Here is a 25,083-nt window from a genome sequence, read left to right as displayed (position 1 = left end):
ATCGAAGGAAATTGTCGGAGATCCGAAATGTGAAATAATTTGGGTGAAGGTCACGGTTAAAGCAGGCTCAGGCATGGTAATTGGATGTCTCTATAGGCCCCCTGGCTCAGCAGCTGTTGTGGCTGAGCACCTGAAGGATAATTTGGAAAATATTTCGAGTAGATTTTCCTACCATGTTATAGTTTTGGGTGGAGATTTTAATTTGCCGGATATAGACTGGGAGACTCAAACTTTATAACGGGTGGCAAGGACAAAGAAACCAGTGAAATTTTTTGAAGTGCATTACCTGAAAACTACCTTGAGCAGTTAAACAGAGAACCGACTCGTGGCGATAACATATTAGACCTTCTGGTGACAAACAGACCCGAACTATTTGAAACAGTTAACGAAGAACAGGGAATAAGCGATCATAAAGCGGTTACTGCATCGATGATTTCAGCCGTAAAAAGAAATGTTAAAAAGGGTAGGAAGATTTTTCTGTTTAGCAAAAGTGAACAAAAAGCAGATTACACAGTACCTGACGGCTCAACACAAAAGTTTTGTCTCAAGTACAGATAGTGTTGAGGATAAGTGGACAAAGTTCAAACCATCGTACAATATTCGTTAGATGAGTGTGTGCCAAGTAAGATCGTAAGAGATGGAAAAGAGCCACCGTGGTAGAACAACCGAGTTAGAAAACTGCTGCGGAAGCAAAGGGAACTTCACAGCAAACATAAACATAGCCAAAGCCTTGCAGAAAAGACAAATTACGCGAAGCGAAATGTAGTTGGTTGGTTGGTTTGTGGAAGCAGACCAGACAGCGAGGTCATCGGTCTCATCGGATGAGGGAAGGATGGGGAAGGAAGTCGGCCGTGCCCTTTTGAAAGGAACCATCCCGGCATTTGCCTGGAGCGATTTAGGGAAATCACGGAAAACCTAAATCAGGATGGCCGGACGCGGGATTGAACCGTCGTCCTCCCGAATGCGAGTCCAGTGTCTAACCACTGCGCCACCTCGCTCGGTGCGAAATGTAGTGTGAGGAGGGCTATGCGAGAGGTGTTCAATGAATTCGAAAGTAAAGTTCTATGTACTGACTTGGCAGAAAATCCTAAGAAATTTTGGTCTTCTGTCAAAGCGGTAGGTGGATCAAAACAAAATGTCTAGACACTCTGTGACCAAAATGGTACTGAAACAGAGGATAACAGACTAAAGGCCGAAATACTAAATGTATTTTTCCAAAGCTGTTTCACAGAGGAAGACTGCACAGTAGTTCCTTCTTTAGATTGTCGCACAGATGACAAAATGGTAGATATCGAAATAGACGACAGAGGGATAGAGAAACAATTAAAATCGCTCAAAAGAGGAAAGGCCGCTGGACCTGATGGGATACCAGTTCGATTTTACACATAGTACGCGAAGGTACTTGCCCCCCTTCTTGCAGCGGTGTACCGTAGATCTCTAGAAGATCGTAGCGTTCCAAAGGGTTGGAAAAGGGCACAGGTCATCCCCGTTTTCAAGAAGGGACGTCGAACTAATGTGCAGAACTATGGACCAATATCTCTAACGTCGATCAGTTGTAAAATTTTGGAACACGTATTATGTTCGAGTATAATAACTTTTCCGGAGACTAGAAATCTACTCTGTAGGAATCAGCATGGGTTTCGAAAAAGACGGTCGTGTGAAACCCAGCTCGCGCTATTCGTCCACGAGACTCAGATGGCCATAGACACGGGTTCACAGGTAGATGCCGTGTTTCTTGACATCCGCAAGGCGTTGGATACAGTTCCCCACAGTCGTTTAACGAACAAAGTAAGAGCATATAGACTATCAGACCAATTATGTGATTGGATTGAAGAGTTCCTAGATAACAGAACGCAGCATGTCATTCTCAATGGAGAGAAGTCTTCCGAAGTAAGAGTGATTTCAGGTGTGCCGCAGGGGAGTGTCATAGGACCGTTGCTATTCACAATATATATAAATGACCTTGTGGATGACATCGGAAGTTCACTGAGGCTTTTTGCAGATGATGCTGTGGTGTATCGAGAGGTTGTAGCAATGGAAAATTGTACTGAAATGGAGGAGGATCTGCAGAGAATTTACGCAAAGTGCAGGGAATGACAATTGAATCTCAATGTAGACAAGTGTAATGTGCTGCGAATACATAGAAAGATAGACCTGGACCTTATCATTTAGCTACAAAATAGCAGGTCAGCAACTGGAAGCAGTTAATACCATAAATTATCTGGGAGTAGGCATTAGGAGTGATTTAAAATTGAATGATCATATAAAGTTCAAAATGGTTCAAATGGCTCTGAGCACTATGGGACGCAACATCGTAGGTCATAAGTCCCCTAGAACTTAGAACTACTTAAACCTAACTAACCTAAGGACATGACACACACCCATGCCCGAGGCAGGATTCGAACCTGCGACCGTAGCAGTCCCGCGGTTCCGGACTGCAGCGCCAGAACCGCTAGACCACCGCGTCCGGCTCATATAAAGTAGATCGTCGGTAAAGCAGATGCCAGACTGAGATTCATTGGAAGGAAATGCAAACCGAAAACAAAGGAAGTAGGTTACAGTACACTCGTTCGCCCACTGCTTGAATATTGCTCACCAGTGTGGGATCCATACCAAATAGGGTTGATAGAAGGGATAGAGAATGTCCAACGGAGAGCAGCACCCTCCGTTACCGGATCATTTAGTAATCGCAAAAGCGTTACGGAGATGATAGATAAACTCCAGTGGAAGACACTGCAGGAGAGACGCTCAGTATCTCGGTACGGGCTTTTGTTGAGGTTTCGAGAACATACCTTCACCGAGGAGTCAAGTAGTATATTGCTCCCTCCTACGTATATCTCGCGAAGGGACCATGAGGATAAAATCAGAGAGATTAGAGCCCACACAGAGGCATACCGACAATCCTTCTTTCCACGAACAATACGAGACTGGAATAGAAGGGAGAACCGATAGAGGTACTCAAGGTACCCTCCGCCACACACCGTCAGGTGGCTTGCGGAGTGTGGATGTAGATGTAGATGTACAACAAGAAACACAGATCAGCCTGGGGTAGCAGTAGTTGCTCACCCCTGTTATTTTTTAAATGAAGTGACGAAGACGTGGGGATGAGCTGCACAGCCAAAATGGTAGTGTGAAAGGAGGCTCACCTTCGCGCTCCCAGCGTATCTCGCTGATGGGGTATCCGGTAACGCGGCAGTGGAAGACGGCGTCGGCCCTGGCGACGACGCGGCGATCCTGCATGGGCCGCACGTGGGGCGGGCCCAGCACGCGCAGCGGCGCGCTGTGGCGGGCAGTGCCCACCGCGTTGCTGGCCACGCACTCGTACAGTCCGCCGTCCTCTGGCCGCGCGCCCGACACCGACAAGCGGCTCTTCGCAGACGCACTGCCTGCCTGCATCGTCACCTGTGCACAAACGGCAAACCTGTACCTCTATAGCTAAACTGCTTCGAGGTGTAATAAACTGAAAGAAAAATTACCTTACACAACCGAGTAGGAATTTGTCAGCCTGGTAGGGGAAAGTTTAGTCCTCTTTATTAGTGAAATCGAAATAAATAGCTTTGTGGTTTATCGATAACACTGCAATTCTGTCAGAGACAGCAGAGGACTTGGAAGAGCAGTTGAATGGAATGGGTACTGTCTTGAAAGGAGAATGTAAGATGAACATCAACAAAAGCAAAACAAGGATAACGGAAAGTATTCTTATTAAATCAGGAGATGCTGAAGGAACTACATTAGGAAAGGAACACTTGCGATAATAGATGAGTTCTATTAAACGGGCAGCAAAATAATTGACGATGGCAGAAGTGCTCTGAGGCGCCAAAAGACATGGGATAGTGATATGCACATATAGAGATGGTGATAGTAAGCCGGCCGGAGTGGCCGTGCGGTTCTGGGCGCTACACTCTGGAGCCGAGCGACCGCTACGGTCGCAGGTTCGAATCCTGCCTCGGGCATGGATGTGTGTGATGTCCTTAGGTTAGTTAGGTTTAAGTAGTTCTAAGTTTTAGGCGACTGATGACCTCAGAAGTTAAGTCGCATAGTGCTCAGAGCCATTTGAATCATTTTGGTGTTAGTAGCGCGTACACAAAGTATAAAAGGGAAATTGTTCATTAGAAAAGGTTTCCGGTGTGATTATTAATGCACAACGGGAATCAACAGACTTCGAACGCGGAATGTTGACTGAAGCTAGACGCATTGGAATTCCATTCCGGAGAGCTTTAGGGAATTAAACATTCTGCCCGCATCTCGTGGTCGTGCGGTAGCGTTCTCGCTTCCCACGCCCGGGTTCCCGGGTTCGATTCCCGGCGGGGTCAGGGATTTTCTCTACCTCGTGATGGCTGGGTGTTGTGTGCTGTCCTTAGGTTCGTTAGGTTTAAGTAGTTCTAAGTTCGAGGGGACTTATGACCACAGCAGTTGAGTCCCATAGTGCTCAGAGCCCAATTAAACATTCTGAGATCCAGAGTTCCGAGAGTGTGCCGAAAATACAAAATTTCAGGCATTCACGGTTACCAAGGACAGCGCAGTAGCCGATGGCATTCACTTAACGGCCGAGAGGCGTCAGTGCAAACAGACAAGCAATACTGCGTGAAATAACCGCATAAATCAACGTGGGACGTACGACGCTTGTATCCGTTAGGACAGTGCGGAGAATTCTGGCGTTAATAGGCTGTGGAAGACGACAGACGCTAGCGCGATGGCTAAGAGCACGACATCGCCTGCAGCGCCTATCCTGGGCTCGTGATTATGTCAGTTGGACCATAGAAGAGTACAAAGCCGCGGGCTGTTCAGATGAGTCCCCGATTGTAGATAGTAACAGCTGATGGTAGAGTTCGAATGTGGCACAGACCCTACGAATGCAATTGTCAACAAGGCACTGTGCAAATGGGTGGTGGCTCCATAATGGTGTGGGCTGTGTTTACATGGCACAGACTGGGTCCTCTGGTGCAACTGAATCGACCATTGACTGAAAATGGTTATGTTCGGGTAGTTGGAGACCATTTGAAGCCACTAATGAACTTCACGTTCCCAAACAACGACGGAAATTTTATGAATGACAATGCGCCATGTCATTTTGCCATAACTGTTCGCGACTGGTTTGAAGAACGTTCCGGACAGATGGAGAGAATGATTTGTCCACCCAGATCGTCCGTCATGAATCCTATCGAACATTTACGGGACTTAATCGAGATCAGTTCGTTTACAAAATTCTGTACCGGCAACACTTTTGCAATTATGGAGGGTTATATAGGCAGAATGGCTAAATATTTCTGCAGGGGACTTCCAACGACTTGTTGAGTCTATGCCACGTCGAGCTGCTGATCTACGCCGAGCAAAAGGAGGTCTGACACGATATTAGGAGGTATTGGCAAGAAAAGCGTTTCTGAAGAAAAGAAACTTGTTAATATCGGATATAGGTTTAAGTGTGAGAAAGTCTTTTCCGAAAGTGTTTCTATGGAGTGTAGCCATGTACAGGAGCGAAACATGGGCAATAAACAGTTCAGTAGTTATTCGGAAATGAAGAGGCCTGATCAGGATAGAGTAGCATGGAGAGTTGGATCAAACCAGTCTTCTTACTGAAGCTCACAACAACGTCATTACTGAATATCTCGTGACATGGGAAAAGTTGTGTCAGACTAGTATTCGAGCCATTTATGCCATACAAGCGCACCTCCAGATGCAACACAAACATTCATTGTCAGAATTTTTCAGATTCCTTTGGAACTAACAAACGTTCTTTCATCCAGGAATAGCATACCAGACGAACGGACATGATATATGACCTTGATTTACATTTCCTTTGGGATGTACTACAAACGATTTAAATTAGCTGAAATTAAATGAATTGGGTCAATGGGGTTGGAGTCAATGAAATGATGCTACACATAGTGTCCCACCCAGCAATAGAACGTGCAAGAACTAGATGAAGTTTATGTAACAAAAAATGCGTCAGATAAACGTTATTTGGTTTCAAAGGCCCTATCTACTTGCACTGCCAAAATCAGCTCCATTGCGTATTGTAATTATGCAACTGACCGTAGCATTTCTTAAATGGGGATAAGGTATTTTTTGAGAAAGAATAGCAGATCTCTATGACATAAATTCAGCAATGTAACGCTTGTATATATCTTATAAAAAATCCAAAGTGAAACTCAGTGACTATGGGGTCTATCGTGCTCTTGCGGCAGCCATTTCAATGGGAACTTTCGTATTGTGGCAGCCATTTGAATTGGGTGCTGTCTGGAAGTGCTACTCTCCAAGGAAACTAGCAACATCGGGGCAAGAGATACTTGATTTTTATATCATACATAACAGAGTGTTACCTCACAGTCTCATATAGATTTGTTGTTCTAGGGCAAAAAATACCACAGTGCGATTTAAAAATATTTTTGTTGTCTTATTATTTTTCACAATATGGCACTGAAGCAAATTTTGGAATCAATCACTGTCTGAACTACTTTCTTCTGCCACCAAAATGAAGACATCTCTCGCAGATACCAGAGCAAGTAGATTCTGCATATAGGGGTTTAAGCGTTGAGGTCACGCTGTTTTCTTACAGGTAATCGACAAAACGTTTCAGACACACCACCGCTCAGAATCGACACGAAAAGACCTCTGGAGATGGCATAAGACGCGTCAGTGAAACCAGCACTTTACTTGAGGCGTTCATTTACACACATTTCGCGGTCAGAAACGACAGTTTGTAGTGCGATGAGCAACAGAACGACGTTATTGACAATCTTTGACACTACTGAGATACCTTCCCCCCCCCCCCCCCCCCCCGACCTGGTCTATTCAACGCTTTTCTAAGAACATCATGGGGCAGCAGCACCACAGAACGTGATCTGATCCGTTTGGACTGTAGTGAGGTGGCAGTCGTGGCTCTGTTATAGCGGGCCGACCGGAGTGGCCGTGCGGTTCTAGGCGCTACAGTCTGGAGCCGAGCGACCGCTACGGTCGCAGGTTCGAATCCTGCCTCGGGCATGGATGTGTGTGATGTCCTTAGGTTAGTTAGGTTTAATGAGTTCTAAGTTCTAGGCGACTGATGACCTCAGAAGTTAAGTCGCATAATGCTCAGAGCCATTTGAACCATTCTGTTATAGCGGGGGAACCATTACGAAAGTTTCAAAACCATTCGACGAGATTTCAACATGACTGAAAACAGCTAAGTGTGTTTAAGGTTTCTCAGCTCTCCTGCTTTGCGCCCACCTGTGCCGTGATCACGGGAGATGCAACATTGACACATGCGTGAATAAAACGCCGAAGCATTCCTCGAAGACGCCGGCAAAACAATCGATGCAGCCTGAACAAATGTAATGTAATGTAAAGTACTGAGCACTTTAAAAATGTACCTGTACAGACACGAGCCTTTACTGATTCCCAGCCACCTGAGGGCGGGTCGCTCCTTTTACACCCCTCAACTTCTGCATGCCTGCAAGTAGGTGCTACAGCACCAGTGTAGAGCTACTCACCTGAAGAGTGTTAAGGGATTGCCTTCCACAGGCGTCTAGGAATCAGTCAGGGGTTGTCTCTGTACAGGTAAGTTGTCAACCAAAGTGCGCGGGTGGCAACGAGAGTGTTGCTGAACTCGGAGGGGGCTGAAAAAGGACGATGAAAAAGCCTAAATACTTTTAACTGCTTCGGATCACGTTCAAATTTCGTCGAATGTTTTAGAATAGCCCGCAGTTGGGACGGTGACGCCGCAGGGTGCCACGCTTGCGCACCATTACAGAGGAAGGTTGTGGGGACCTTTTAGCCAAATATCACACTTCTGTGCCGCAAAGTGGGGAAATAATGGAATTTAAAACAAATGGCTCTTCAATACCTTTGCGCAATGCAGTGTCAGTTTATGCTTCATTTTGTAGTAGCAACTTCTGTCACCGAATGTAACAGCAACGCCAAATGTAGCGGGAAGGGGCAGAAGGCACCGTATTAAGACTCGTCCGAGCTTTCCAAGTGATTTATTGTTTCCAACTACAGTGCCCCCGTTCTTCATGGTCTGTGTCACTGGGTCTTACAATGCTGAGGACACCACTTCAAAGTCTGCGAAATGGCTTGGCGTGTAATGGCTACCTCAGTGACCCAGTCACGCACTGCTGTGTGTTGGCCTTGTACAGCAGCTGAGTTGCCGCGTCGTCAGGATGGGCCGGCAACCAACTCTGCCACCTCACTGCTGCCCGCTGCAAGGAGACCTGTAGAGCACTCCCTGGCCGGCGTGGCTAAGAATGCGGCGACAACGAGCGGCCACGATCCAGCGTCTGAATCTGCGGCCCTCGCCTTGGATGTCTCCGGTGCATGTTGGGAGCCAAGAGGAATGCCCGCGGTAGCGAGCCGTGGAATGGCCCATCGCTGGCTGGCTACGGACCCCGCATCGGCCTCAGAGGGTCGAACCAGCGACCCGCTGGGGACTGGAATGCCGGCACCCCATCTGCTGCTATGTGTAGCCGGTGGTGTGACACGCCCCGCCGTCCAAGAGAGCTGCCACACTTGAATGCCTTGATAGAAAACCGGCACCTATTTATACGTGGCTGTGCACCTCTGGTTTGCTAATGTGCTGCTCCAAGTCACGTACTCATAAGACCTAGGTAGGCCAGTGGACCCCTTCTGCCTGTAAATTGCGCCATGCAAACCGCTGCGTTTACTCTTTTCAGCGGGTCTACTGCCCTGTGGCCTCCATTCTACTTCGGAACCGCTGGTGAGCGAACTCACTGCAAACAGGCCCACACCTGGCTGTAACTTGCGCGCTTAGAAATATTGCACCAAAACTGACTTTTCCTATCCCAAACGGTAGTGCTGCCACAATTTAAAATCAGCATGCAATGTTAAGTTTTGCAATAACGTATTACAGGCATGGCATCTTTGCTGCCTCTACATGCAGTACCTAACATTTCCATCACAGAATTTCTGTTATTGCTACATTTAAATTATCATAATACAAGTACTGATCATTGCACCTATAATCTACAATATATTGTTACACATAAAACAACTTTACATCACCTCCAGTCGCATTATCTATCTGATGACTTTCCCTGTCTTCTTATCTCGGCAACCAACAGTTTACCCAAACTAATATGCCCATTTCACCTTCAAAAATGAATCACTTAATTTTTTTTGGCCAGGAATGCTAGTTTACTATGCCTTATAGTCTAAGATTAATGTTGCTTGAATCTAATAACATACAGTCGATTTCTTAACATAATTTCTTTACGTTAAGCAATAGTAATATCGATATGTAACATCATCCAGGGAGCTTGATGGAATATTAATATTCTGTGAATTTCTCTTGGAATAAGATTATTGTTGAGACACTATCTTAAAGTCTTGTAGTGAATAAAAAATTTTTATTATATAAAATGAAAATTAGTTTCTTTCAAAGTCCTAGCTTGTTGGGACTAGATGGTGGTAATTTTCTCCAGACTTAATAGCAGTCTGCAGTGAAATTCATGAATATTTTAAGGCTACTCAAGTTCTACCCCTAAAATAAATTCTGTGTCAGACTCATCTGGTACACTCACTTAATTAAAATTCTGTATCATTTCTGCTGATAGCCATGCAAAAATCAGGCGTGATAAGTATTGCATTATTGTCCAGTTGTAGCAACTATTTGCATCAAGATCTGTCAAATAAGATTGCACAATATATTTTCATAACTGAACACAAATTGGTCATTTGCAACAGCACTGCCTCTGACACCCCACTAGACTATTTGTAATTGTTCTATGTCTACATGTACATCTACATCTACATCCATACTCCGCAAGCCACCTGACGGTGTGTGGTGGAGGGTACTTTGAGTACCTCTACCGGTTCTCCCTTCTATTCCAGTCTCGTATTATTCATGGAAAGAAAGATTGTCGGTATGCCTCTGTGTGGGCTCTAATCTCTCTGATTTTATCCTCATAGTCCCTTCGCGAGATATACGTAGGAGGGAGCAATATACTACTTGACTCCTCGGTGAAGGTGTGTTCTCGAAACCTCAACAAAAGCCCGTACCGAGATACTGAGCGTCTCTCATGCAGTGTCTTCCACTGGAGATTATCTATCATCTCCGTAACGCTTTTGCGATTACTAAATGATCCGGTAACGGAGCGTGCTGCTCTCCGTTGGACCTTCTCTATCCCTTCTATCAACCCTATTTGGTATGGATCCCACACTGGTGAGCAATATTCAAGCAGTGGGCGAACAAGTGTACTGTAACCTACTTCCTTTGTTTTCGGTTTGCATTTCCTTCCAATGAATTTCAGTCTGGCATCTGCTTTACCGACGATCTACTTTATATGATCATTCAATTTTAAATCACTCCTAATGCCTACTCCCAGATATTTTATGGAATTAACTGTTTCCAGTTACTGACCTGCTATATTGTAGCTAAATGATAAGGGATCTTTCTTTCTATGTATTCGCAGCACATTACACTTGTCTACATTGAGATTCAATTGCCATTCCCTGCACTATACGTAAATTCTCTGCAGATCCTCCTCCATTTCAGCACAATTTTCCATTGTTACAACCTCTCGATACACCACAGCATCATTTGCAAAGAGCCTCAGTGAACTTCCGATGTCATCCAAAGTTTAAATGGCTCTGAGCTCTATGGGACTTAACTGCTGAGGTCATTAGTCCCCTAGAACTTAGAACTAGTTAAACCTAACTAACCTAAGGACATCACAAACATCCATGCCCGAGGCAGGATTCGAACGATGTCATCCACAAGGTAATTTATGTATATTGTGAATAGCAACGGTCCTACGACACTCCCCTTACTTCGGAAGACTTCTCTATGTTGAGAATGACATGCTGTGTTCTGTTATTTACGAACTCTTCATCCAATCACACAATTGGTCTGATCGTCCTCATGCTCTTACTTTGTTCATTAAACGACTGAGGGGTAACTGCTGGCCAGAGTGGCCGAGCAGTTGTAGGCACTACAATCTGTAAGATGGCAAGAACTATGCCCCTTACATTAAGTATCACCTAACTCACATTGAGCGAACAGTAGGGCTGAACAAAAATGACTGACAAGGCACAATGCATCTTGTAGAGGGTATAGTATGGACGTATTGGAATAATTAATGTCAGGTGATGGTTTTAAAGTAATTCACACGACATGAAAAACTTTGTGGAAACGCGTCGATTTACTGGAGGCTAGTTTATCCCAGGGAAGTATACAGAGTGGCCATGGCTGGCCGGCGGGGGAGCGGTGAAGGGAAGCGACAATAGGCAGCTTAGGACAGCTCAAGCTCTGAGAAAGTGGTAACGGGGGCGCGGCCTCCAGCTGCCTTAAGATGAGTGACAGTGAGTCGGTGGTTGACACCATGCTGCTGTACCGGGAAGCAGACGGAGAACTTGTATGCCTGTTGATAAGTGTCCGTTGTCCCGTTTTCAGTGAAACATGCGAGAAAGCCACGCAAAGCTGCATCTACATCTACATCTACATTTATACTCCGCAAGCCACCCAACGGTGTGTGGCGGAGGGCACTTTACGTGCCACTGTCATTACCTCCCTTTCCTGTTCCAGTCGCGTATGGTTCGCGGGAAGAACGATTGTCTGAAAGCCTCCGTGCGCGCTCTAGTCTCTCTAATTTTACATTCGTGATCTCCTCGGGAGGTATAAGTAGGGGGAAGCAATATATTCGATACCTCATCCAGAAACGCACCCTCTCGAAACCTGGCGAGCAAGCTACACCGCGATGCAGAGCGCCTCTCTTGCAGAGTCTGCCACTTGAGTTTATTAAACATCTCCGTAACGCTATCACGGTTACCAAATAACCCTGTGACGAAACGCGCCGCTCTTCTTTGGATCTCGTCTATCTCCTCCGTCAAACCGATCTGGTACGGATCCCACACTGATGAGCAATACTCAAGTATAGGTCGAACGAGTGTTTTGTAAGCCACCTCCTTTGTTGATGGACTACATTTTCTAAGCACTCTCCCAATGAATCTCAACCTGGTACCCGCCTTACCAACAATTAATTTTATATGATCATTCCACTTCAAATCGTTCCGCACGCATACTCCCAGATATTTTACAGAAGTAACTGCTACCAGTGTTTGTTCCGCTATCATATAATCATACAATAAAGGATCCTTCTTTCTATGTATTCGCAATACATTACATTTGTCTATGTTAAGGGTCAGTTGCCACTCCCTGCACCAAGTGCCTATCCACTGCAGATCTTCCTGCATTTCGCTACAATTTTCTAATGCTGCAACTTCTCTGTATACTACAGCATCATCCGCGAAAAGCCGCATGGAACTTCCGACACTATCTACTAGGTCATTTATATATATTGTGAAAAGCAATGGTCCCACAACACTCCCCTGTGGCACGCCAGAGGTTACTTTAACGTCTGTAGACGTCTCTCCATTGATAACAACATGCTGTGTTCTGTTTGCTAAAAACTCTTCAATCCAGCAACACAGCTGGTCTGACATTCCGTAGGCTCTTACTTTGTTTATCGGGCGACAGTGCGGAACTGTATCGAACGCCTTCCGGAAGTCAAGAAAAATAGCATCTACCTGGGAGCCTGTATCTAATATTTTCTGGGTCTCATGAACAAATAAAGCGAGTTGGGTCTCACACGATCGCTGTTTCCGGAATCCATGTTGATTCCTACATAGTAGATTCTGGGTTTCCAAAAACGACATGATACTCGAGCAAAAAACATGTTCTAAAATTCTACAACAGATCGACGTCAGAGATATAGGTCTATAGTTTTGCGCATCTGCTCGACGACCCTTCTTGAAGACTGGGACTATCTGTGCTCTTTTCCAATCATTTGGAACCCTCCGTTCCTCTAGAGACTTGCGGTACACGGCTGTTAGAAGGGGGGCAAGTTCTTTCGCGCACTCTGTGTAGAATCGAATTGGTATCCCGTCAGGTCCAGTGGACTTTCCTCTATTGAGTGATTCCAGTTGCTTTTCTATTCCTTGGACACTTATTTCGATGTCAGCCATTTTTTAGTTTGTGCGAGGATTTAGAGAAGGAACTGCAGTGCGGTCTTCCTCTGTGAAACAGCTTTGGAAAAAGGTGTTTAGTATTTCAGCTTTCCGCGTGTCATCCTCTGTTTCAATGCCATCATCATCCCGTAGTGTCTGGATATGCTGTTTCGAGCCACTTACTGATTTAACGTAAGACCAGAACTTCCTAGGATTTTCTGTCAAGTCGGTACATAGAATTTTACTTTCGAATTCACTGAACGCTTCAGGCACAGCCCTCCTTACGCTAACTTTGACATGGTTTAGCTTCTGTTTGTCTGAGAGGTTTTGGCTGCGTTTAAACTTGGAGTGGAGCTCTGTTTGCTTTCGCAGTAGTTTCCTAACTTTGTTGTTGTACCACGGTGGGTTTTTCCCGTCCCTCACAGTTTTACGCGGCACGTACCTGTCTAAAACGCATTTTACGATTGCCTTGAACTTTTTCCATAAACACTCAACATTGTCAGTGTCGGAACAGAAGTTTTCATTTTGATCTGTTAGGTAGTCTGAAATCTGCCCTCTATTACTCTTGCTAAACAGATAAACCTTCCTCCCTTTTTTTATATTCCTATTAACTTCCATATTCAGGAATGCTGCAATGGCCTTATGATCACTGATTCCCTGTTCTGTACATACAGAGTCGAAAAGTTCGGGTCTGTTTGTTATCAGTAGGTCCAAGATGTTATCTCCACGAGTCGGTTCTCTGTTTAATTGCTCGAGGTAATTTTCGGATAGTGCACTCAGTATAATGTCACTCGATGCTCTGTCCCTACCACCCGTCCTAAACATCTGAGTGTCCCAGTCTATATCTAGTAAATTGAAATCTCCACCTAAGACTATAACATGCTGAGAAAATTAATGTGAAATGTATTCCAAATTTTCTCTCAGTTGTTCTGCCACCAATGCTGCTGAGTCGGGAGGTCAGTAAAAGGAACCAATTATTAACCTAGCTCGGTTGTTGAGTGTAACCTCCACCCATAATAATTCACAGGAACTATCCACTTCTGCTTCACTACAGGATAAACTACTACTAACAGCGACGAACACTCCACCACCGGTTGCATGCAATCTATCCTTTCTAAACACCGTCTGTACCTTTGTAAAAATTTCGGCAGAATTTATCTCTGGCTTAAGCCAGCTTTCTGTACCTATAACGATTTCAGCTTCGGTGCTTTCTATCAGCGCTTGAAGTTCTGGTACTTTACCAACGCAGCTTCGACAGTTGACAATTACAATACCGATTGCTGCTTGGTCCCCGCATGTCCTGACTTTGCCCCACACCCGTTGAGGCTGTTGCCCTTTCTGTACTTGCCCAAGGCCATCTAACCTAAAAAACCGCCCAGCCCGCGCCACACAACCCCTGCTACCCGTGTAGCTGCTTGTTGCGTGTAGTGGAGCGGTCCACAGAGGTCAAAATATGCGTGTTTGTGACTATAGCAACTTCATGCTGAGTACATGGTCCGCAGAGCCTGAAGTAAATCAGGTGGAGGGCTACAGAATGAAATACGCTGGCCTCCGATGGGAATGTAGGACCAAGGAATTTGAAGTACTCTCCTGGGAGTCAGAATTCCGTAAAAATTGGTGTTTGTGCAGACGCTAACCTTGATGGGTGGCCTGGGAGGAGCTAAATGGCAGAAGTTGAGATGAAGGGAAATTTTGTGGGAATTTGTTCACTTCCCAGAGCAGCATTGATTGGCGCTGGGAAGCGACGCATAATTAACGCGACTTGCGCTGCAATTGGCGTAAGTGATTTTGCTGGAGGGGAAACCGAGGCGAAAAGCGGACCTTGAGAAGTCTCCGTAGGGGTCTTCCATTCCCAGCTTGCCTAGAGTGTGGACGTGGCGTTCTTTACTCAGCTTTCCTGAGAAACAGTGAGCATCTTTGCAGTTTAGGACTTATCAAATGGAATGATTGAGCTTGGAGATAGGAAGTTTAGGTTCAGCTATGTACTGAGCAAGATAGCTAGAAGTGAATTGATGAACACAGCCTTGCAGCACCACGAGGTCGGCCAACGTCCACACGACGACGACGCTCCGCCACGCTGTATTCAGTGATATTGTGCCCACTCCAGCCACTGATCAATTTGTTGGATCACATCGGCAAAGTTCCCATGAGGGTTTCATGGGCCGTGTATTGTAGAATTCTTCTTGCACTTCACATTATGCCTGGGTCAGTCGATAGGAATTACTTTTGAGTTATCGCGCTTTACTCCACGCAAACGAAATTTATTACCACTGCCTGATAGGAGAGTCTTGTAATGTGATGATTGAAGGTCGGGAGTGAAAATAAATTTGTGCTAATCGACTGAATCTGTTTTCAGTCAAGTAGTTGAAATCCCAAGTCACTTTCTTAATTAATTTTATATACAACATTTGCACCTGGTGTTCAATAGCTGAATATCACATCAATGTCCACCCATTTTTAATTAAAAGTGATCAATTCTGAATCAATTAATGTCAACACTGCCTCCGCAGTTCAATCAGGAGTCACAGGGCCTTAATACTTATTTTTGCATTATCCGATATTGTGGCAGTTTTGCACTTTCTGTTGATCTTCTGGTCAATTAGCTGGGGCGAACACACGTCAAAACCAGATAAGTGACAGATGGGGTGTTTCATATGGCTGACCCATGCCAGGGTACAATACTTTGGGATTTGCTAGGAAGTAGTCTTGAAAAAGGGAATTTTTCCATGTGATCCATGGCTTAGCCATTTTTAATTGAAAAACGGGTAGCATTAGTTACAATAAGTTACATTGTCTTCTTCATGTGCTGTCCTTTCAAAATGACATTTATAGGCGCCTGTTCATTGTATTTGTGATTTGTTGGAGAGCTTATGATGTGCAGTGCCGTAATCAGCCGATGCTGAGCACACAGAACACAATCATTGGTACTAGCCTTTTTGCCTTTTTGGGGGAATGCTTCATGAACTGTTTGTTGGGTCACTGCTCACACCCAGTGTATCAATTTGTGTCCTTATATATGTTTTGCGTTATCTAATTATTGAGTGTTAGGGGTACCTGGGTTTTGAGTCTTCGTGTAACATAAAAGTGCAAATGATAACAAGGGGAAAAGCCAAGACAACGGCAGAATATAATCAGACTGTTAGTCGGGAGAACATGGGTGATAGTAGGGAAAGCTCTACCGATGAGCGTGACGAACGCGAGTTGCAACTTCCTGAAACTGCGTCTCACGACTGGTTTTGTCTGCTGAATAGCACGGACGTTGATTCAGGCAGTGATACTGAGGGCTCGGGGGACGCAGGGAGTACAGGATTAATCCATAAGTATGGAAGATCCAGCCTAAGAAGCTAGAGTGTGTTGGAACAAAACGGTGTCCGACCATTATCAAAGGATTCATTCACAAGTGATCCGACGGGGGCGCGGAGACGGTACTTGTCTAGATATCGAAGGGTTCTTCAGAACAGAGGAGAACAGTCGCATTTTCAACCACAAAAGGACGAGGATCAAAATGCGGCTACTCTCAAAAACATTACGGATCTGTTGCAACAGATGCAAACGGTGAACTTAGAGCAGAGCGCCAACCTTAATACCGAAATTAAAAAGGCGAATTCGGAGCTGAAAGAGAACCTTAATGCCGAAATTAAAAAGGCGAGTTCGGAGCTGAACTATTGGCTCATAGAAGTTCATAGGGAAGTAAAAGATGAGGTAAAGAATCTCGGCGTCAAAATAGAGAAAGAGATTGCCATCATCAAACGAACGGAAATTGAAGCCAAATTAATTGCGAAAGGTGCAAGGAAAATAGCGAGAGAAACTCGGGACTCCACACAAAGCACGGCAAAAGTAGGAAAGGTCATGTCATCGAGGCTACAAAGCCGGTTAAAACGTGTCGAAGAAAAGCAACAAGAGCAACCGGACATAGGGCCTAACGAAATGTTGAAACAGGAGGTGGCGATATTAAAAAGAAATTTAGAGGACGAGGTAAAACTTCTCATTACAGAGACATCAGGAGAGGAGAAGGGTGTAATTACTGCGTCGACTGAACCGTCACTTGCCGGAACACAGATAACCGCTTCACGGTGTGACAAAGTTGACACTATAAGCAACGGGAGCCACGCCTCGATTCACAGCTCTGAGGCAACGACCGAGGTAAACACGGACAGCGCGCAGCAGTTCAGTGAGCACAATTGTTGTCGGCTGATTAGAAGTACCGGACAACTGTTGAACGTACAGATGGGGAGAGATGACGATAGCGTGTCGGAACGAATTAGTCCACGTCCCGAAGTTCATACGAACCGTAAGAAAGGGCGAAATGATAATTGGAATGATGGCTGGTTTGACTACAAGCATTTTGTATCAGTCAGAAAGTTCCATCACTACAAGGACGAAGGTAATAGCTTGCATCCAAAAACTTTTATGGGACAATTCGAGTTATCTTTGCCCCCACACTGGCCATTGATGTACCAGCTGGATTTTGTGTGCTCCCATATGGAGGGCGCGACCGCTGAATACATGAGAAATGTAGCGAAGACGAGCGTCTCGTTCGAAGAATTCAAGAATGCGTTCTTGGGCAAGTATTGGTCTAAAGAAACCCAAGAAAGGATCAAACAAGAAATTATGATATCCAGAGATATGGAAAGGGCAGGGTACCGTAGTCTGGTCAAATTTTTTGAAAATATAACAAAAAGGAACCAGTACCTAGACAACCCGTGTAGCGGTGCGGAAATCATCAGATTATGCTACATGAAACTTCCCATCTCGTATCAACAATCACTTGCCGGTCGTTGTGGTAGCGATACTGAGGTATTTAAGTGTATTTTTCGCGAACTGGAACTCGCATTTCAAGAGGAACAGGCGCGGGAGAAACGCCGACAGCGTGAACAAAATAACAACCGTCGCAATAATGGACCCCAGTGGGACAGTAGGCCAGCACCGAGCTACAACGGCCACAATCAAAATAAGAGTAATGGCAACTCGAAAAGAAGGTACACGGAAGAAGAGCGACACTCTCCGGTGCAACATAGTAAATCACAAAGGACCTGGGGCGGTAATCAGCAGTCGGGAAGGAACAGGAATTATGGTTACCAAAATAACAACCAAGAAGAGGTCGAAGTCCGCCCTCCGAAGCCTGGTACATCCCACCTTAACGGGCAGGATTACGAATGACTAGACCAGAGCGCGGACGTAGCAAATATAGGCTTAGAATAACGATTTTTTTAAAGTCTTGTTTGTTTGTGTATATACTGATGTTAGTGATAGAATGTCTCGTTTATATGTGCCGATATTTTTGTGTTTTTATTATTAATAATGATATCTCGCCTCTTGATGTTGTGAAAATGAAGTTCACTATATTACTTTGTAAAAAACACATGGTTAAAGAATGGAAAACAAGTATTTCTGGGCGTACCCCTAGAAAAAGATAGATTAGAAACTCTGTAAATTACAGAAAAGTTACCCGTAATTGTATCTCCGTCATTGGAGAACATATTTAAGGTGGCCAGTCCCGTAGGCCGTTACGAGGACGCACCGACGCATCTCGTATGCCCCTGAATACGTAAGAGGTGGACAGCTATGCGCAGTTGCGTGAATTAGCGCACCCAGTGCATGTTAAAATGAACCGGATGTAATCATCTACAGAGCGAACAGCAGCATTGATACGCCAGAGATACTTGTTGATACCAAGATAGTGTAACAATTGCGAGTGTGAGCAGTGAGCTATATTTGTGTTGTGCCATTGTGACATTGCTAATCTGAAACATGTTCACAGGCCTTATAAAACCATTCGTGACAAAAGGAGAAAACGGGGAGAAAACAGAGGAGAGAAGAGGTGTCGCAATAAAACACGATAAAGGATGCTATCCAAACTTCCAACAAAAATCTTGGTAAGACTGACACATGTCTAAGTTTGTTGTGTTTTATACATGTTTACAGGCCCAATACGAGGGACGTCTGCCACATAGGGAATTCAGAATAAAAAACAAGATTAGAGATAAAAAGTAGTAAATAGTAGATATGTAGTCGGGTTGGCCAACACCGTGTTAGTCGTAGGAATTGGTAGTTAGAAATGGTGGTGGAATCCTGTCCAGATATTCTTGATTCCCTATCCCTTGATTGTGTATGTGTGTGAACGACTGTGAAGCAAGTTGTCTTGTACACTTTTTATGTTTATGTACAAAAAAAAGTTCTGCTACATTTCTATTTTAATTGATCCTGAAGTTGATTTACAAACAAGTAAAATTATTCCTTTTGTAATGAAACAAGTTCATTGTGTTAAAAAAATATGTATGGTACTGATGGTTAAAAATGAGCACTTTCCATGTGGTAAAATTAGTTGTCTTAGTGTGTTAAGGTGGCGTAACTGAGCAAGAGGGAGTTGAAGCTACGACACCTGGCACACCACACACGAGCTGACAAGGAACGAGGACGACAGCAATGAGGGGAGCACACAGCTGACGATGGTGATGGCATGCAGACCACGCCCTGAATCGACGGGGACGGTGGTCAACTCAGCAGCCAAGGAGAGGTGACTCCCAGAACCTCTGTGTACGACAAAGAGGTCGGTCCTGGTCTCTGTACACGGTACGGATCGGGGACAGCAATGAAGAAGTCCAAGAAGGTTTCTATATTTGTTGCTCGCCACGTCAGGTGTAGCGACAGCCCAGCTGACCTTTTGGGCCTAATGACACCAACTTTGAAGGCCTGAGCAAAAAATAGGCTCTTGTCTGATCACGGTCCCTCCCTTGCCCTAAAACATCTGTGGCTGAGCCGCGAGAGGTCACCGATCATATATGCACCGATGGGGTCTTGTGCCTGTCGGACAAGATGTCAACAACGAGCTCTTAGGTGAGAGCCATCCTATCTCAAGAAGATGCGGGTGTCTGTGGTGCCATCTCGGTAATCGACGTTTCTCTCTACTCATCCATTGGCCATCCCTCAACGTGCTAGTCAGCACTAAAGTCACTTCCGTTCCTGCAAGAAATTTGTGTCTTGTGTGTGAGTGTGTCAGTGTGGATTCAAATGAATAACATGCACCTCAACGAACGTAAAGTACTCATTTCTTCTGTTTATAAATTATTTTATAAGAAGGTTATGATTTTATAAATGTGCCATTTGTTAAAAGTCATATATTTGTCATTCCACGTCTCTTTGTGTTAGAATAAGGTCTCATACTTATGCCTTGCTACAAATACACAACAGTGGTTGCTCAATACGCAATGATTGTTATTTCGGTTGTCTTTTATAGATATGTATATATGAAAAAAGGTACATGTGTGTACACAATCCCAGACACTGGACAGGGCCAGACCTTGTTGAATTGTGTAAAGATGACACACCATGCACAATATAAACGTCCAGAGACAGTCAGACACAAAAAAATCCCTTTACTTATAAAATGTGAAACGGACGTTCACATATAGTTGAATGAGAGCAACCACTATCAACTTCACAAAATGTTACACGAATATTGTTCATGTATGTTTTTAGTAATTTAAGTCGAGTAGGGATGGATAACTGAGAGTGAATGGACCTTAAGGTATAATTGCGTGTTTTGCCATTCAAATGACAAGCACAGAGGTGCTTAAACATGTGTATTTGCCCTTTGCGACATGTGTCCTTGTAATATAATTGTAGTTTTATTTTGAGTACTCTGACCAATAACTGTCTCAGGAATCGGCAGAGATTAAAGTAAAACTAAGACTAAATAATGACCACGTCTTTACCAGTAAATCCAGTCACTGAAGGCAGGTACCCTAGGAATGAGTGGGAGTTTGCATCAGAGAGGAGGCAGTGGTAATCAATCACCCGTAACTAATCACGTGAACAGATTAAAAACACCAGTTATGGAGATATTAATTTTGTACCACAGGTGGTAACACCATAGGAGTCATCACCTGTACTACAAAATTGATTTGAAGGGAGGGGCTATGTAAGATGGCAAGAACTACGCCCCTTACATGAAGTCATTAAAGATCACCTAACTCACGTTGAGCGAACAGTAGGGATGAACAAAAATGACTGACAAGGCACAATGCATCTTGTAGAGGGTATAGTATGGACGTATTGGAATAATTAATGTCGGATGATGGTTTTAAAGTAATTCACACGACATGAAAAACTTTGTGGAAACGCGTCGATTTACTGGAGGCTAGTTTATCCCAGGGAAGTAACAGAGTGACGGTGGCCGGCCGGCGGGGGACTGGCGAAGGGAAGCGACAATAGGCAGCTTAGGGCAGTTCAAGCTCTGAGAAAGTGGTAACGGGGCGCGGCCTCCAGCTGCCTTAAGATGAGTGACAGTGAGTCGGTGGTTGACACCATGCTGCTGTACCGGGAAGCAGACGGAGAACTTGTACGCCTGTTGTTAATGTCTATCGTCCCGTTTTCAGTGAATCATGCGAGAAAGCCGCGCAAAGCTACGGTGGAGCGGTCAACAGAGGTCAAAATATGTGTTTTCGTGACTATAGCAACTTCATGCTGAATTCACGGTCTGCAGAGCCTGAAATAAATCAGGTGGAGAGCGACAGAATGAAATTCGCCGGCCTCCAATGGGAATGTAGGACCAAGGAATTTGAAGTACTCTCCTGGGAGTCAGAATTCCGTAAAAATTGGTGTTTGTGCAAACGCTAACCCTGATGGGTGGCCTGGGAGGAGCTAAATAGCAGACGTTTAGAGGAAGGGAAATTTTGTGGGAATTTGTTCACTTCCCAGAGCAGCATTGGTCGGCGCTGGGAAGCGACGCATAATTAACGCGACTTGCGCTGCAATTGGCGTAAGTGATTTTGCTGGAGGTGAAACCGAGGCGAAGAGCGGACTGTGAGAAGTCCCCGTAGGGGTCTTCCGTTCCCAGCTTGCCTAGAGTGCGGACGTGGCGTTCTTTACTCAGCTTTCCTGAGAAACAGTGAGCATCTTTGCAGTTTAGGACTTAGCAAATGGAACGATTCAGCTTGGAGATAGGAAGTTTAGGTTCAGCTATGTACTGAGCAAGATAGCTAGGAGTGAATAGACGAGCGCAGCCTTGCAGCACCACGAGGTCGGCCGACGTCCACACGACGACGACGCTCCGGCATGCTGTGTTCGGTGATATTGTGCCCGCTCCGGCCACTGATTAATTTGTTGGATCACATCAGCAAAGTTTCGATGAGGGTTTCATGGGCCGTGTATTGTAGTATTCTTCTCGCACTTCACATTATGCCTGGGTCAGTCAACAGGAATTACTTTTGAGTTATCGCGCTTTACTCCACGCAAACGAAATTTATTACCACTGCCTGATAGGAGAGTCTTGTAATGTGATGATTGAAGGTCGGGAGTTAAAATAAATTTGTGCTAATCGACTGAATCTGTTTTCAATCAAGTAGTTGAAATCCCAAGTCACTTTCTTAATTAATTTTATATACAACATTTGCACCTGGTGTTCAATAGCTGAATATCACATCAATGTGCACCCGTTTTTATTTAAAAGTGATCAATTCTGAATCAATTAATGTCAACACTGCCTCCGCAGTTCAATCAGGAGTCACAGGGCCTTATGACTTTTTTTTGCGTTATCCGATATTGTGGCAGTTTTGCACTCTCTGTTGATCTGTTAGTCAATTAGTTGGGGCGAACACACGCCAAAACCAGATAAGTGACGGACGGGGTGTTACAAGTCTGGAACCACCCGACCGCTATGGTCGCAGGTTCGAATCCTGCCACGGGCATGGATGTGTGTGATGTCCTTAGGTTAGTTAGGTTTAAGTAGTTCTAAGTTCTAGGGGACTGATGACCAAAGAAGTTAAGTCCCATAGAGCTCAGAGCCATTTGAATCATTTTTTGATCGACGTTAGAGATACATGTCTATAGTTCTGCACATCTGTTCGACGTCCCTTCTTGAAAACGGGGATAACCTATACCCTTTTCCAATCCTTTGGAACGCTACGCTCTTCTAGAGACCTACGGTACACCGCTGCAAGAAGGCGATCTACTTCCTTCACGTACTCTGTGTAAAATCGAACTGTTATCCCATCAGGTCCAGCGGCCTTTCCTCTTTTGAGCGATTTTAATTGTTTCTCTATCCCTCTGTCGTCTATTTCTATATCTACCATTTTGTCATGTGTGCGACAGTCTAGAGAAGGAACTACAGTGCAGTCTTCCTCTGTGTAACAGCTTTGGAAATAGACATTTAGTATTTCGGTCTTTAGTCTGTCATCCTCTGTTTCAGTACCATTTTGTCACAGAGTGTCTGGACATTTTGCTTTGATCCACTCACCGTTTTGACATAAGACCTTAATTTCTTAGGATATTCTGCCAAGTCAGTACTTTCGAATTCATTTAACGCCTCTCGAATAACCCTCCTCACACTACATTTCGCTTCGCGTAATTTTTGTTTGTCTGCAGGGCTTTGGCTATGTTTATGTTTGCTGTGAAGTTCCCTTTTTCTTCCGCAGCAGTTTTCTAACTCGGTTGTTGTACCACGGTGGCTCTTTTCCATCACTTACGATCATGCTTGGTACATACTCTTCTGATGCATATTGTACGATGGTTTTGAACTTTGTCCAATGATCCTCAACACTATCTGTATTCGAGACAAAACTTTTGTGTTGAGCCGTCAAGTACTCTGAAATCTGTTTTTTGTCACTTTTGCTAAAGAGAAAAATCTTCCTACCTTTTTTAATATTTCTATTTACGGCTGAAATCATTGATGCCGTAACCGCTTTGTGATCGCTGTTTCCCTGTTCTGGGTTAACTGTTTCAAATAGTTCGGGTCTGTTTGTCACCAGAAGGTCTAATATGTTATCGCCACGAGTCGGTTCTCTGTTTAACTGCTCAAGGTAGTTTTGAGATAATGCACTTCAAAAAATTTCACTGGATTCTTTGTCCCTGCCACCCATTATAAAGTTTGAGTCTGCTAGTCTATATCCGGCAAATTAAAATCTCCACCCAGAACTATAACATGGTGGGAAAATCTACTCGAAATATTTTCCAAATTATCCTTCAGGTGCTCAGCCACAACAGCTGGTGAGGCAGGGGCCTATAGACACATCCAATCACCATGTTTGAGCCTGCTTTAACCGTGACCTTCACCCAAATTATTTCACATTTCGGATCTCCGTATATTTCCTTCGATACTATACTGTACTGTAATAAGCTGTAATTTTACATTAGTGAATCTCAAATAAGCATCTAATGCTTTAATATCTTAAGTTCCACGAATGGCTGGACACAGCTCATACGTTATGAGACAGCGTGCGTGAAAATTTTCAAAGACATCAGCCAATAACAAGACATCGGTTTTCAAATGGAAGTGGAATAATCTCCTAGTGCCTTGCAAACAAATAAATGCCACACTTTGCACGCTCTTCGATATTCACAATCCTCTATTGTTGTTACTCACTAGATAGCGAGGTTCTGAGTGCTTTAGTTGTACACAAATTGTCGTCCAATAAAACAGATTGTTCAGTTACGTACTCATATGGTAGAACAGCATTTTTATATGTCACGCTAAGCTGCTTACTTTCGGAGAAATATTTTTTTGTTTTTTTCAGTTCATCGGATTTTAAAAATGGTTCAAATGGCTCTGAGCACTATGCGACTTAACTTCTGAGGTCATCGGTCGCCTAGAACTTAGAACTAATTAAACCTAACTAACATAAGGACATCACACACATCCATGCCCGAGGCAGGATTCGAAACTGCGACCGTAGCGGTCGCTCGGCTCCAGACTGTAGCGCCTAGAACCGCACGGCCACTCCGGCCGGCTCGGATTTTAAAAATCATACTCGTTGTTCTAGTGTGCATATCGACCATCATCAGTTATTCCCCCCCCCCCCCCCCACCCCCCCAAATAGCAAAACTCCTTTACTACTTGAAGTGTCTCATTTCCTAATCTAATTCCCTCAGCATCACCCGACTTAATTCGACTACATTCCATTATCTTCGTTTTGCTTTTGTTGATGTTCATCTTACATCCTCCTTTCAAGACACTGTCCATTCCGTTCAACTGATCGTCCAAGTCCTTTGCTGTCTCTGACAGAATTATAATGTTATCGGCGAACCTCAAAGTTTTTATTTCTTCTCCATGAATTTTAATACCTACTCCGAATTTTTCTTTTGTTTCCTTTACTGCTTGCTCAATATACAGACTGAATAACATCGGGGAGAGGCTACAACCCTGTG

The 25,083-nt window shown here is 44.5% G+C and overlaps 1 protein-coding gene across 1 annotated transcript in view; it reads right to left on the bottom strand.

Annotated features, from left to right (window-relative positions):
- The window catches only part of LOC124556121 (Down syndrome cell adhesion molecule-like protein 1 homolog), a 127,908-nt gene that overhangs the window by 73,837 nt on the left and 28,988 nt on the right, over nucleotides 1–25,083 (bottom strand). The window contains exon 2 of the mRNA XM_047130141.1: nucleotides 3,147–3,402. Coding sequence (XP_046986097.1) covers nucleotides 3,147–3,396 — 250 coding nt within the window. The 5' untranslated portion in view covers nucleotides 3,397–3,402. The remainder of the gene's footprint in view (nucleotides 1–3,146; nucleotides 3,403–25,083) is intronic.

The sequence above is a fragment of the Schistocerca americana genome, chromosome X, assembly GCF_021461395.2.
Source record: "Schistocerca americana isolate TAMUIC-IGC-003095 chromosome X, iqSchAmer2.1, whole genome shotgun sequence".
Classification (NCBI taxonomy): domain Eukaryota; kingdom Metazoa; phylum Arthropoda; class Insecta; order Orthoptera; family Acrididae; genus Schistocerca; species Schistocerca americana.
This window is presented reverse-complemented; position numbering and strand designations above follow the sequence as displayed.